Source organism: Lycium ferocissimum, chromosome 5, assembly GCF_029784015.1.
Source record: "Lycium ferocissimum isolate CSIRO_LF1 chromosome 5, AGI_CSIRO_Lferr_CH_V1, whole genome shotgun sequence".
Classification (NCBI taxonomy): Eukaryota; Viridiplantae; Streptophyta; class Magnoliopsida; order Solanales; family Solanaceae; genus Lycium; species Lycium ferocissimum.
The window spans coordinates 69,899,868-69,915,394 of record NC_081346.1 but is presented as its reverse complement, the minus strand read 5'-3'; the positions used below and the strand labels follow the sequence as shown (position 1 = coordinate 69,915,394).

General features: G+C 33.0%; 1 protein-coding gene and 1 long non-coding RNA gene across 2 annotated transcripts; both read right to left on the bottom strand.

The window, feature by feature from the left end:
• Positions 1–8,608: 8,608 nt before the first annotated feature.
• LOC132058513 (uncharacterized) lies at positions 8,609–9,847 on the bottom strand. The gene is made up of 2 exons (XR_009415325.1): positions 9,233–9,847; positions 8,609–9,016 (listed from the first exon to the last, which is right to left on the bottom strand). It is a non-coding gene; the product is annotated as an uncharacterized LOC132058513 (long non-coding RNA).
• Positions 9,848–10,832: 985 nt separating this feature from the next.
• Positions 10,833–14,118, bottom strand: LOC132057238 (large ribosomal subunit protein uL4z-like). Its single transcript, XM_059449736.1, has 3 exons — positions 13,332–14,118; positions 12,142–12,506; positions 10,833–11,196 (listed from the first exon to the last, which is right to left on the bottom strand). The coding sequence occupies exons 1-3, from the start codon at positions 14,071–14,073 to the stop codon at positions 11,083–11,085; spliced, it is 1,221 nt and encodes a 406-aa protein (XP_059305719.1). The 5' UTR covers positions 14,074–14,118; the 3' UTR covers positions 10,833–11,082.
• Between the last annotated feature and the right edge of the window lie 1,409 nt (positions 14,119–15,527).

Sequence of the window (15,527 nt, the reverse complement as noted above, 5' to 3'; positions counted from 1 at the left end):
AATAATTTGTATTAGTACTTATACACATAAGAAATATATAAAGACAAGACAAGTACTTTAAAGTAAATTATCTACCCTAAGTCTACAATACAGTGACTTATACCTTATATTTGGCTAATCATTTTAATTTGGGCTTTGTCCGCCTTATATTTGACTAATCATTTTAATTTGGGCATATCCGCCTTTATAATAGGACTTGGTTAATTTATTTGGGCAGGTCCGCTTAAAATTGGACGTATTAAGAGCACTGGTATTGCACTTGCATTCGCACTACTTTTACCTTGAATGATTTTCGTACTAATCGCACACTAATGCTACTTTTATCTCAAATATTTTATACTACTCTCACGCTAGCACTATTTTTATCTCAAATATTTTATGCGATCTCACGCTAGTACTATTTTTTATCTCAAATATTTTGTACCGATCTCGTATCGGCACAATTTTTACCTCAAATATTTTGTACTTGCACAACTTTTACCTCACATATTTTGTACGAATCGCGCGCTTGCACTATTTTGTATATCGAAATAATATCGCACTAATTTTTTTTTATTTTTATTTTTTACACCTGCATTAATTTTATCTAGGAGTAATTCCACGAAACTTCTTGTAAAAGGAAAGAAAGTACGTAATGTTCTGACCTTGCAAGGACTATGCTTAGAACGGTTTGAGTTTTCTTAGGACTAATTTTACAAAGATTTTCAAAATGGTTCTAAATGGTTCAACATTAGCTCTCCAAACCTTACTCTAGTTCAAATAATTCTGAGCGTATGCATTGCCTATTTGTTTTCAAGTAGTTACTAAAATATCGAGTTTTAATTTATTTCCCTATTGCTGTAATGGACAGATTCAGTGCTAAAATCAAATTCTGTCCAGTTCCGTAACTGAGTTAAAATCAAGTTCATGCTTAGATTAGGATAAGGTGTTTGAGTTTCCAGTTCGTATGCCTTCTATGTTTGTTTCTTTTCTCTAGATAAGGGAACAACATCTTGGATTCGACTTCAGTATCTTTTAATATATGTTGGGGCTTGGCTGAATTCTGGAAGATGTATTTGAGGTTCCCTATTGGTAAAGCATGCCAACTGCATGTTATACGATCATGATGAAGCTACTGCATCTGTCTGAGCCCTATATACGTCTATGTATGGCAAATATCATACTATTGATGCTGCCTATGTTCGAGTAGATTAGACTGCTTTTATATAGTTAATCTAGTAAGTTATTTTAACGTGTGATTCAAGTAGACATAATTGCATCTCATAGTAAGCTTAGGAGAAATGGGCCAGCTTAGACATGCTTGGTAATATGATTATGATCCAGTTTAGTTCAGACAAGATGTGGTTTGGTTCTTCTTTTTGAGAGTTGTCATGATAGGATCATTAAAGGCTTGATTTGTAACTACATAGTTTTCTCCGATCCCTTATAGGAGCACATAGTTATCTTTAAGTTAAATCAAACTAAGAAGGAATTTTACATGTACTTCTGAGTAACAAATCAGTCCCCAAAAAGGTAGTTTGTCCAAGGCCTTAGACTGTTAGCTTAAGTTAAGCACTTTCTCTAGGATTTGACTCATTCAAAAGAGATAAAATTGATAAAGAAGGTTAGGGAAGTTTTGAAGTGATAATTTGATATTTGAATAAGTATATTACGGCTGAATATATATGAATGGTTTAGGAAGATAATGCAAATCATATTTGTTGCAACCCCTGCCCTGCTTCTTTGGTCTGTTTGGTTTACCTTGGAATACTGAGATGCGTTCACTAACCTGTCATAAATTATCTCATTGTTTCTCTTATCAAATTCCTTTTGAGCTGGTGTTGGTTTCAGAGAAGATGTTCATGTTTATTCATATCCTGAATAGATCTAAGGTGTAAGAGGTGTCCTTTGTGTGTACTTTCCTATTAAAAGTAATAGAACTGATGTATTGAATAGTTGTTCCCTTTTTTAGGTGACATGTTTTCTCTATGCTGTGGAATATAAATCTTGAGTGTTGCCTTGTTTTTCTAGGCCGTAAGCATGTAGTGGCTGAATTGTGTATATATACGAAATATACCCAAATATACACATATATGCACAGTCTACTGATCTACTTTGAATTCAGCCTTACTTATTGTTTATATACTAATCCTTTTCCTTTCATTTTATGCATGAACATCGCATACGAGTCCGAGTGACTCGTTCTTCTTCCGCATTTGGCGTTGGGCTAAAAGCCCAACACGATTCCTCTCGAGTCCAGCTCTGTCCGCAGCAGCAATACAAAGGAAAATCATTGGGCCTAAACCCAATAATGTACACGGTCCAGCAGTTGGGCCGTAAAAAATGGACCAGATCCATTCAATTTTCTTCCCCTCTACCTTATTTTATTGTTGTATATATTTTTGATTTGCTTTGTATGACTAACCTTATCTTATTTAGTTTAGATGAATCCAAATGAATTAGTAGGATTAGTTTTAGTAATGGGTAGTTAGTTTAAGAAACACTAACATTAATTCCATAAATTTTTACTCTCTTGTTTTCATGTTAAAATTGTCTAATATTTGTTTTAGAATAAATTGATTTGCCAAAAAAGGGTATAACTTTATATGTTAAGAAAAGAGAATCATATTTTATCCTTATTGTCATACACATCTCAAAATGTCACTAACATGCAAATGTAAATTCAAGCATATCTTATGAATAACTTTTCAAGTTTTGAGTCAATTATGCATATTTCAAAATATAGTTAATAAAAGGGATAAACAAAACTCATTAGCTATTTTGGTATTTTGTTCATACTCCTAAATTGCAAAAATCAATTAATATCTCATCATCTAAGTTGTTTTAAATATTTATCAAAATATTGCTTAAACTCGCATTTTTCTTCTGTTTATATACAAAATTATTATATTTTTTGCGAATCTCATTTTATATAGCATTATTATATATTCTCACTTAAAATCTTAACTATCTTTATAAATCTTATCTTAAATAGTATTTAAAGACATCTTTATGCGAATTATTATTTTCTCTAAGTCCTATTTTAAACAATATTATTACATTTTCCTTCAAAATCTTATCAATATTTACAAGTCATTTTCTTAAATCTTAAATATTATATTTGCGTCTTTAACTTTAACTAATTAACCTAAGTTTGGCCGGATAACCGTAAGTTAACGGATCTTAAAGGATGCCTAACCCCTTCCCTTTAGGATAATATAGAACCCTTACCTAGAATCACACTGGTTAAGCAGACTATTAACGGAGGTTTAGTTAGGCTTTACCTTAGTTAATAAAATAGGTGCCCTAATTCACCTTAAAATCAATTAGGTGGCGACTCCTTAAAATAAAACAAAAATAGGAATCACCAATACGTCATACTCCTAATTTTGACCCCGGGTTAAAATGGGGTGTGACAGCTATACCAACAATAAAATAGCAAAGCAAGCAAAAATAAATCGAATGGAAGAGATACCAAATTTACGTGGTAAAACCCCTTCAAGGTGAAGAGGAAACATCCACGGGACCTCCGGCCCACAAAAGCTCCACTATAATCAACAAGAGTTACAACAATGTTCTCCAAATGGCTACAACAACAAAGCCATGCATGGAGCAACAATACATAAAAGATAGCACCAAAACTAGTGAAGAAAGGAGAGAAATCACCCCCAAAAATGTGCTACAGTTCGTACTCGAAAACTAGATCTACAGACCACAAAATCCGATCTCCACCGTTGAAATCAAAGAACCAGATGTTGAGAACCCTCAGTTCAAATTTCAGCACGATCCAACGGTTAACGAATCGGAAACGCAATTTAAAGCGGACTGCTGTAGCAGAAACTTTTACGGACGAAAATCGCTTTCTCACGTTTTTCTCTCTATATGGCTGCTATGAATTCACTCTTGTGTTGTCAAAATAAGACCTAAATTGATCCTATATATAGAGGAAACTTTGGGCAAAATTGGCCCGGTCCAAATTGGATTGGGTTTTATTAATCTAATTCCACATAGGAAGGGAAAACCCAAAAACCTAACAATTCCTACTTGTCAATAAGGAATTCTTCAATGCTTGAGGCAACAAAATAAGAGTATAAACCCTATTCACTATCAGTATAAAAAAGATTTACATCATCATATTGTTTAAAAGGTTATTGTAGGTAATTTTTATATAAACATTTATTGGTAACCTTAAGATAAAGGAAAATAATCTTTTGTAACGGGTCAATACACAAATAATGCAAAGTTTTTTACACTATCGGTGCATATAATAACACCTTCAGTTCCCAACATAATGTGTTTACGACAAATGATAATACTATATGATATTTTTACTATTCAGCGGTCACACTTTGAACCAAAAATGAAAAGAAAAAAAAAAGTGACTGGTCAAAATGCTTGAGGCAACAAATGTAAAATATGTTATTTGGGCAAATTATGAATAAAAATCGGCTGCAAATTCTTGTCCCAAAGGAATATTTAAATTTTAATTTATAAGAAGTGATGCTGAATATATATGTCCTCGTCAAATCAAGGTCTATTCTTCCCTTGAAATTTACTATTGTCTGATTCGAATAATATTGTTTCATAATTGTGTTGTCATCATTTCATGGCTGTGACATGAAAAGAGATGAAAAAGAAACAAGACAAGCATAAATAAAAGTTGACAACTCAATATTAGAATAGAACTCCTTTATGTGTTTAACTTGTTTTGTTTACTATTACTGTTGTGTATGAAGTGACTAAAGTGTCGACTATTCATAATCGAAAAAGGTTCGAATTCTGGAGTCTGGACCCTCTATATTCGGAATTAGATGTTTCATTTGATATACTTAGTGTTATCACTAATAATATCCTCAGTGAAATCTTTTAGACAATTTGTAATTTATTTTCAAAAGTGGATATTTATGGAAATTATGTAAGAATATGAAATAATTAAGGAATTTGTGTGAAAGACTACTGTAATCTACCCTCGAAATTAACTATGAAAGAGAACATTTAAGTAATGGAGAAAGTAGGTTTTTTCATCAAAACGATGTCTTTTTTATTTTATTTTTTTGTTTTTTTATGTATCAATGAAACAAAAGAGTTACGGATTTCACTTTTCAGACACAATTCATGTGGGAAACTGTCCATCCTAAAAATCTAAGGTTGGAAAATCTTCAAAAAATACTAGTTAAGTTGACTTACCTATTTTTATTCCTTCTCATAAAAGAAAAACAAATTATAGCAGGTGATATCATCACACTCTATACTATGATTATCAATTCTTTTGCATCTGATTCGATATGAATTTCCCTCATCCCCAGCGAACGACAATCCACAATGTCTATCTATTTGTTATGGCTTCAACAATGATTAGTTTCCCAACTGATTGAATTGAACAGTCAAAGACATGAAGCAACGAAAAAACGAGCATCAATTACCACCACACCAATACTTACCTTTTATGTATCCCTACACCCCTGTGCATCTGTAAAAAAATATCTCATTGAAAAGGCAAATATTGTAACATGTTTTTTTTTGGCCTTTTTGGTAAGAATTGGTATGTATCTTTCTTGTCTTTGTCTTACGAATTAATTAAGCCTCGCCTCCTAGCTAGGTTATTAAATAAGTTGGTTTGACAATGATATGTTACATTTTGCTTCTAGTTGTATCTCATTTTACAGGAGTAAATTTTCTAGGTAATAAAATAAGAAAATTAATACTATAACTATCGATGTTCTTTTTTTCTTTTTCCTTTTTCTTCCGAATGAGTTGTGGGTTTAAATGAAACTCGTCTATGATCATTCAATGTCGACCCATGGATATTTTTCTTTTACTGGAAAAAATGTACGTATAATAGAGTGATAAATTGTTGTTATAAATTGCAAAACTTTACCTTTTGCTTCGTAGGGATGACTTGTGAATTAATCTACACAGCTAAATTAGGAAACTTTCACGAAATTTGAAACTATGTGGCAGTGTTGCTCATCTACAATTATCCTAATGAGCCGTTGAATCATCACATCAAGTGAGTTGCTAGAACCATTGCTTTTACAGCCCTTTAGGATAAAATTCACAATTAGTTAAATTCGGCTTCTATAATTGAAAAATAGTTATTTTCATGACGTTTCAAATTTCATAAATGAACTTCAGAACATTGTTGATTATTATATAAAACTTGAAACTCTATTACCCTGGTTGTTCTTCACGGACAAGACCAAAGACTAGCCAGTGGGCTATTTCACCTAAATAAATAGGCATATTTTTTCTCCACCTAAATCATAATTATAACAATCGAAGTTTGAGTTGACTTACCATGTAAAAATATCTTAATTGAATTATAAATTTCATGAGTTTCCAACTTATTGGACCCTTCAACGTAAATTTAGACAAAATTTCTCTCTTGGATTCCACCAACATCATTACATTTAACATTGGGCCTTCGAGACTATAAGAGTTGCATCACTGTCATAATTGATTGCAAGAGATTAAGAGACTGTTTGGATTAGCTGGAAAAGAAATAGCTTTTAAGCATAAATGCTTAAAGTATTTTTCAAATGCTGAAAATTATTTTATAAATAAGCAGTTACGTATTTGAATATAAGTGCTTAAAGAATTTTTAGAAATAAAGGTAATATTGAAATTAACAGAAAATATAAGGGATAAAAAGGTAAAGTTGTTTATCAAACCAAAATGACTTTTAAGCAATAATAATAATAATAATAATAATAATAATAAGTTGGGATTGAGCAACTTCTTGATTTTAGCTTATTTTAACCACTTTTTAACTTAATTTAAGCTATTTTCAATTTTTGCTAAACACTCAAATAAGTTAAAAATAATTTATAAGCTGGTTTGATCAATTTATAAGCCAATCCAAACAGGCTCTTAATGTGAACCATCACGAAAACGGTGTTTACAAGTTTGACGAGATGGTACAAACTTTTGTGCTTGGAAACTAGAAGAACATGAACTCGGGTAAAATTTTCAATATGCCTCCATAAGAAGAGGTCACACAGATTTTCACTTTCCGTAGTAATAAGTAAACCATATAGCCAAACAGATAATTGAAGTCAAACTCAAGATTTTGGCACCAAGACAATGTTCATTTAATTAATCTATATTCTAATGAATTGTCGAGGTCATTGAATGCTCCTTAATCATTCAATGTACCCGCGCTTCGGTGATAAAAGACATTAACGAATATGCAAAAATAATTTATTTTAAGTTTAGTCGAGATAGAAAAGATTAAAAAAATTATGTACATGAATATAAAATTAATATTATAAATTGAAAAATCACAAATATAAATCTTTTCGTTAGAATTGTCTTCACAAGATTGATTGTTCTTTCTAAAACATTCAAATGTCATGTACATATAAGAACAAAACCCTTTTACGACGTAGAACTTTATAAATTTATGTACATGAATATAAAGTCAATATTATAAATTAAAAAACACAGATATAAATCTCTTCATTAGAATTGTCTTTTCAAGATTAGTTCTGTTTTCTAAAATAATATTCAAGTGCCACACATATATATAAGCACAAAACTCAACTTTAAAGATGTACAATTACAATATTATTTATTTATATCAGTAGTGAAATTTCATCTCAAGAGCTGTTTTTCAGTACTTGACCTTAACACTTGTCGTGAAAACTTCATTGGTGGATATGAAGGGTTTGGATGGCATAAGCAATTATCATGAATTTTATGATTCAATTTAAAATATTAAGTAACTACAAAATAAATGTCAATTAAAATCGTCAACTTTGTTTTTGAAATGAACTTGGCTTTGTTTCTTTTCCCTTATTTTTTTGTGGAGGGAGGTGGAAGGATACTTTCAAGTTTATTTCTCTAATTCATAACAGCTATCTTGACTTCTTAGTATATATATGTTAAAATTTACATTTTTTTTCCTTTTACATAAATTGATATTTCGATAAACTGTAAATCCTTGTCGGAAAGAATTAAAAGTTGAAATTTTCAATCTGATGAAGTTAAAGCCAAAATAAAGAGCTAGGTCTCCCTTCTCTAAACTTAAGAATTCTTTCCTTGTCAAACATGCTTCAAACACCGGAAAAAGAATGCGAGAAATTTAATATGTAGTACATGAAAATCAATAATGACTTTTGTTACATGAAAAAATCACTGATATGATATTCATATGAAATGAAACAACTCCACACCTCCAAAAATCTGTTTTTTTTTTCTTTTCAAAATACTTCATTGCTAATAATCCTCAATGAATTCCTGCCCACTTCACATACTTTAAAACAAATTAACAGTGAGCATAAAAAATGACATACCTCTCTTTTTTTATTAACGTTGAATATAAGATATAACCTCTCAAAGAAAAAATTAGTGGAGGAAAAATTAAAAAGAAACTGTAATCTCTAAATTAGATAACAACATCAAAAATAACTCCGATAAAGAACATCTTGCAGCACCCATGACACTGATACAAATTAAGATTAAGAAAATATCACATGCATGGGAACCTAAACAAACTACTACTCTATAAAAACTGAAGAGCCTAAATGTATGTGTTGTATAGGTTCCTTGTTAATTCTTATCCAAACAATAGAGTTAGCAAATTAATTGATCAAAGATGGGCGATGATGAAGTTGTACGGCCGTTGATCAAAGAATCAATAAGAAGCATTAATATGAAAAAACTCTTTTCAATTTGTACATATGTGAATTTGACACTAATGTTTTACAAGGATAATATATTTCATATCTCTCATATAGCAATTTCAAAAGTTACTAAAAATTAAAGGAAGCACGAAACAAAATGAAAAGACAAAAAGAAAAAATCAATTATGCATCATGTCGCGGAATCAAATTTAATTTCTTACTTATCATCAACCTGTACCAAAAGCTCCTAACTCGAGTTGACCAAATATCACCTGATAAGAGAGCGTGCGGTAGAGAGAAATGAGCTTTAACTCTTCATTTCTTGAGTCTATTTCACGAGAATTTTTTATTGCATTGCATATGTGGTTGTTAGATCTTAATTGGTAGGAGAAATGACGTCAACTACAATAAGTCTGCAAACCCAAAAGGATTAATTAATGACTTCCCAAATATTCTAAGATGGAAATCTTTCAATTACAATTTAGATGTCTTCCTATTGGTTGTTGTAACAAATAATAAGAGATCGTTGATAACTACAAATCATCAAATTTTATACGTTTTACAGGAATGTTAAGACAATATCGTTCATCAATTTTTATTTATCAAGAAATATAAATATCATATCTGACCTTTTCATTATAAGGCAGAGCTGTACTTTCTATAAACCCATAACAAAATAATATTGCCACTTGTCCCTCCATAAAATTCAATGGACATAATTTTAGTTCATGCTTGTTTAGAGCAAAATGAAAGAGAAATGAACAAAGTAAAATCTATTGAATGATACAAATCAGATGGAAAAATTACTCACCGACGGCTAGCAGTGTAATCGGATGATCAATCAATGTAAAATTCACTATCAAATTAAGAAGATGAGATGGTCAAACATATATATAGGTGATGATCCTAAATATAATATAGAATGAAAATTTGCTGACTTTCCAGGAGCAAAACTTTATTCATTTTTTACGTTACAAGCATTAGGAATTTAAGTTAAAAGATGATTAATTGTAATTAAGGAATTTATCACCAAAATGCCTCAAAAGCGTTACTCATTCCTTAATACTCATTATGGTCAATTTGTAACTGATGTAGAGACATAGAGTCTCGTGATCAGAATTTGATGGGCAAGTAAATACATAAAATGGAAGAAAAATGTCAAAAAAGGAGAAAAAAGATAAATATCATTGGAGGCCATAGAGAGGTGCCACATCACCTCTTCTATTCCTAGCTTTATATTATATATAGATATAGATTCATCTTTCAATATTTCCCAACTAGTGTTTTGCTTTATATTAAATAAGGAAAAGATGAAAAACACACCTAAACTATCAAATATAGCACAACTTTATTCACTGTTTAAATTAGTCAGGTTAATTACTTGATTCCAACCATTCAAACAAGAAGTGAGAGAGGATATTTTTGAGTGAGGAAATCTAAGAGGTAACCACGGGGAACCCTCATTTGGGGTAGAAGACAATGATATAACAATGAAAGTAGAGAAATATATCCAAATAAACGGCCAACTCAACAAAACATAAATTTTTACATTTGTTTTTGTCCAAGCTAGAGCACCGTTAGCGCGAGGCATGTGGCTAAAGGCAAGAGAGCTAAACAAAGATAAAAGTTGTTCTATATCAATAGTTCAAGGTTAAATTTGGCCTAGGTTCCTTTAAACAAACACAAAAACGGATAAATGGAATAAACCATTCGCATTCAACTAGGGAAGCAACTTTAGAGTTTGGATTCCAAACTAGAAAAAGCAAATTCCCAATGATGGTCCATATAATATTTTCTTCTTAAATCCACCAGTTGAGTCCAACCCAGATTCCAACCAGAAAACAAATTTTCAAATTTTTTTTATCAATCCCACAACCTTGTTAGTGATAAACAAAGGCATAGAAGAGCTAACTTTAGTATACAGCTTTCATTTGACTGAGAAAATACACACTTCTCACGCTATTACCAATTACTAATTCCAAAAGAAGTTGCCTATTAGATGATTTAAAGAGTTCAAAACACAGGCTTGAAGCAACTAAAAATCATCAATACCAATGGAAACCCTCATATAAAGATCATAGATCCATTAGCCATCAGAAAAGGATCCTATCATTTTAACACGTATCTATGGAGTAGAAGGAATATAAAATGCGAGTAAATTATTAATGTCAGGCTGTTAATATATGTAAAATATATGCAGCAGAAAGAAGATAGATCACACATGCAATATTAGAAAACCAACCATCAAAAACATACTACTCCATAAAAATCCTTAATTCCATACCTCTTAAAGTAATAATCCAACTAAAAAGAAAACTCAAAATGTAGGCAAAGCAAATACAGGCAAGAAGCCCATAATTTTCCTCCCACTCAGTATGTTTCATGTCTTGGACAACCAAAGTAGAACAAAAGAACAGACTTAACCACCAACAAGTAAACAAAATACTTTCTAACATGGTCACATAAAAGAAAAGTCCCTTCACTGAGAAACTCCGAGCCACTTTGAGAAGACGTCGAACTCTGCATAGTCGGAATCTGAGATCATTGTCTTGTACCATGAGTGGCTTGCACCCCTGATAGCTGAAGCCTCCTCCTGCAACCAAAAAAAAAATGGATTAGAAATCAGTGCAAGTAAGTTGGCACGACGCAGCTCACAAATTTGATGTACAGCTTCACTAATGTTCTTCAGTAGATACAAGTGTTAAAGCAACATCCTTGTTATATAAATACCATTTCTTATCACAAGCATCTAACACTCTTTCCACACTGAACCAAACTCACAGAATTATTGCCAAAACCAGTTACCCAGAGCTTCACACCTCAAATTTTTGCTGCACTCAACACTTGACCTTAAGCCAATAGCCCAAGAAAGTAACAACTTCCATATACTTATCACTCAATAGTGTCTTAATGTTTACACAGGAACACTACCAAACCAAGTGAAATATCATCAACCAATCAACATTCAAATTAATAATCAAGTATGCCAAACCCAGAGCTTCACATCTCAAATTTTTGCTGCACTCAACACTTGACCTTAAGCTAATAGCCCAAGAAAGTAAAAACTTCCATATACTTATCACTCAATAGTGTCTTAATGTTTACATAGGAACACTATCAAACCAAGTGAAATATCATCAACCAATCAACATTCAAATTAATAATCAAGTGTGAACAGAGGTCTATTTCCTACAATTGGGAAGCACAACTAAGGGTGTACAGAAAATAGAAACCTGCACAGTACTAATAGATTCAGAAATTATACTCACAAACCATACAAGCCCAAAAGCAGCTTCATTATTATTTTCAGCAGAAACTACTTCACTCAAACAATCGTACCCATAATTTAGGACTCCTCCATAATCTACTTCAAAAATGACTATCGGCAAATATTAGGTATTCATTGCATTAATCATGAAACCTTACCTAATTTAACATAATCTATGGTCATTTATTTGCAGTTAGTTCTTTAACCATCACTGAATATAAACATTTGATGATCACAAGTTACAAAATTAAAGCACAAATTCTATTATACCTTTGTAATTGTATGCCTCTTCTTGTCGAGCTTCTCCTTCTTGGCCTTGACACGTTGTGCCTCGGCCAAAAGGGACATCCTCCTGGCAGTCTTTGCATAAGGATTGAGCTTCAACAGCACATTCAAGTTCTTCAGTGGATTCTTCTTCAAAGTTGCCCTCTTGTTAACATCCTTCTTAATAGGCTTAACGACGGATTGCACCTCATCAGAGTTGATAATCCTAGCAAGATCAGCATTCACCATCTTTGGCCTTGGCAACAAATATCCCTTCTTCTTCAATGATGGCTTATCGAATGAACCATAAATGTCATCCAATTTCTCATAAGCAGATTTAGTCCAGATAATAAACCTACCAAGATGACCACCTGGAGCAAGCTTAAGCAAATTAATAATAAAGTATTTTCTGTGCAACAACAGATGCCGCCTATTTCCTACAATTGGCCAGCACAACTAAAGGCGTACAGAAAACGGAGTCCTGTGCAGTACTAATAGATTCAAGATATGGTTAACTTACGCTCTATTTTTATGTTTGAAAATATTTATGCCACTTAGCCCATACTTTGAGTTTGTTGCCCGATCTAGCTAATAATTATGTAAACAACTTTTATACACTTAATACAAGGTTGATACATAATGTACAATGCTTTCCCCAGGTATAATATTGTATATTGGGCTACATGGGGTAATAATTTATGCTGCGCTGTATACAAAAGTTCCCAAATATATGCTGGCACACCGTAAACAGCACAAAAGCATAATCATTATTATTTTCAACATGACCAAATTGACTCAATTAATCATAACCATTATCTAGGACTCCTGCATAACCTACTTCAGATTAACCTGATTTTATGGGCAAACGTTTTCTCTTTTATTTATTACTTAACATGATTCTATGGGTATTTGCAATTAGTAGATCTTAAATCATCACTCAAAAATGTCAGCATTTGATTACCACAAAACTTATAAATTTAACCAAATGATGGTCTCATCTGGAACAAGCTCAAGCAAATTCAAACGATCCACTGGGCAAATATTAGCTTTTTGTTTATTTATTTATTACTCTCTTAACATAATTCTACGGGCAAATATTCATTTTTTTAATTTCTTTCAGCATGAAATTGATACTACTTAACATAATATAAGCATTTGATTATCACAACAAAAGTTATAAAATTAAGGGCCCAAACCTGGAGCTAACTTAAGCAGATTCAAACGATCAACATGACAAATCTCAACACCAGGAATATTCCTAAAAGCCTTAACAAGCTTAGCACCTTCAGTACCATAAACAATCAACGGTCCTTTCCTTGAAATATACCTCCTATTCCTCATCTTCCCTTTTCCAGGCCTAATCGCCCGACTATCCTTCGCTTTCTCAGCATCCCCATAAGCACCAATCTGCTTCAACGCTTTAATCGCATTACTTGTCTTTTCAATCCCTTCAATTGAATCAGACACAACTAATGGCAATTCAGGTACCGATTCGATACGATGTCCACGTGCCATAACGAGAGATGGTACTGATGAAGCAGCAATAGCTGAAGCAACAGCGTAACGTTTTTGATTAACAGGGATTTTACGGTGCCATCTACGCCAGATTTGTGTTGGTGCAAACATACGTCCACCACGACACATGTTACCGAATGCTCCTTGTCCAGCACGGTGGGTACCACCTCCAGGGACACGTGGGATACGTGAGACGGCTCGGCCTGTACCCCATGATTCAGCTGAGGTTTGGTGTCCGGCTTTTCTTGATACGGCGTAAGGTTGACGGGCGTTCTTGGAGATGTTGGAATGGACGTAGGTTACGACGTCGGGACGGATTGGTGCTTTCATGACGGCTGGGAGGGGAATGGCGGATTTGTCAGTGGACATGTCGTTTTCTAGGGTTTGGATTGTGGTGGTAGGGATGGCGGCTGCGGTGGCCATTGTTGGGGGTAGGGGTGGGGGTGGGAGGGGGAAGAAACTGCTAGGGTTTTTCTTTGTAAAAAGAGTATGAGTGAAATTTAGGGTTTCGTCCTGAAATGTGAATATATAGTGTTGATGAGAAGTAGGGATTTAGGAAATGGGCCTGATGAGATGTTGGGCTTAAGCCCATTCTTCGTTTTGGGTCATTTGCACTTTGTATATTTAATTTTTGTCCTCGTAAGTTTCCGCAAAGCGTAAATTTATATTGATCTAATATTCCATAAATTATGTTTTTTAAAACATAACAACATGCTTAGGATTGTCTTCAAGTGAGAATGCGGGGGATAGAGTTAATCTTTACTTACCTACTTGAGAAGGCAGGAGGTTGTTTCTGAGAGACCCTCAGCTCAAAGAAAGAAGAAAAAGAGGTAGTAGCAGCAAGTAAAAATAATAGCAAGATAATAAGGTAACTGGGACTAATGAAATAACAGATTGTAATAGAATCTAAGAAAAAGAGAATACAAGAATAATGCTAAAACTCTAGGAATGGAAAAGAAATGTGTTTGATTACACTGCTCTTCTACCCTAATTTTCTACCTCCACACCCTCCTACTATCAAGGGTCATGTTCTCGGTTATGGATGTTTTGTCTAATCACCTTATAAATCACCTCTACCCCTAAAAAAAAATCTCTCACACCTCCCCACCGCCTCTGCACCTCTCCTCACGCTGCTCGAATCATCTGTCAATTTTATAGTAGATGGCCTAATGAGATGTTGGGCTTTAAGCCCATTATTCCTTTTAAATTCTGTACAGCCTCAAGTTTAGGAAATGTTGATCTTCCTGTTTTTTGGCACGGATTGTCCTTCATTTGGGTTGGTCTTTAATCTTTGCCCTTCAAATTGGTGGTCTTTAAGTTTTGCCTTTCGCCTAATATCCGAGGTTGTGGGTTTGAACTCCAACTCGCAGGCAAGGCAAAAAATATGTCCAAAGACCATTCTCAGTTTTACGAAGGTCAAAAGTTAAAGACAACCATTTTAAGGAACAAAAATTAAGACCAACCCCACAAATTTCCCATGATCTTCTTCGTTTTGGGTCATTTGCACTTTTGTCACTATTTTGTGATGGTATTTAATTTTTGGCCCTCGTAACAAACAAATTTCCGCAAAGCATAAATTTATATTTTTGCATAATAATATTCCATACATTATATCTCACATGACTTTACAACACAACAACATACTCAGTATATGTCACACCTCGATCTCACTAGGGTGTGATGGGCGAGAGGAGCGAGATTTTCTACGTACTAATTTTTTTTTTTTTTTGAACCTCTAAATCCAAATTTAAGACTACTAAACATTCTTTTATTGCTTTTAAATCACAAAGATTGTGTTATAATACAAAGCCAAACCCACGACCGTTCCAACTTCAAAGAAAAGAAAAGAGAGAGTAGCGACTGGAAAAATAATAGCA

Excerpts from the sequence above, each read along its gene's own strand:
- LOC132057238 (XM_059449736.1), bottom strand. The coding sequence starts at position 14,073 with ATGGCCACCGCAGCCGCCATCCCTACCACCACAATCCAAACCCTAGAA. Across the intron at positions 12,507-13,331 it reads TCTGCTTAAGTTAGCTCCAG|GTGGTCATCTTGGTAGGTTT; the intron begins GTTTGGGCCCTT and ends AGCTTGCTCCAG. Across the intron at positions 11,197-12,141 it reads AGAGGCATACAATTACAAAG|GAGGAGGCTTCAGCTATCAG; the intron begins GTATAATAGAAT and ends TTTTGGTTGCAG.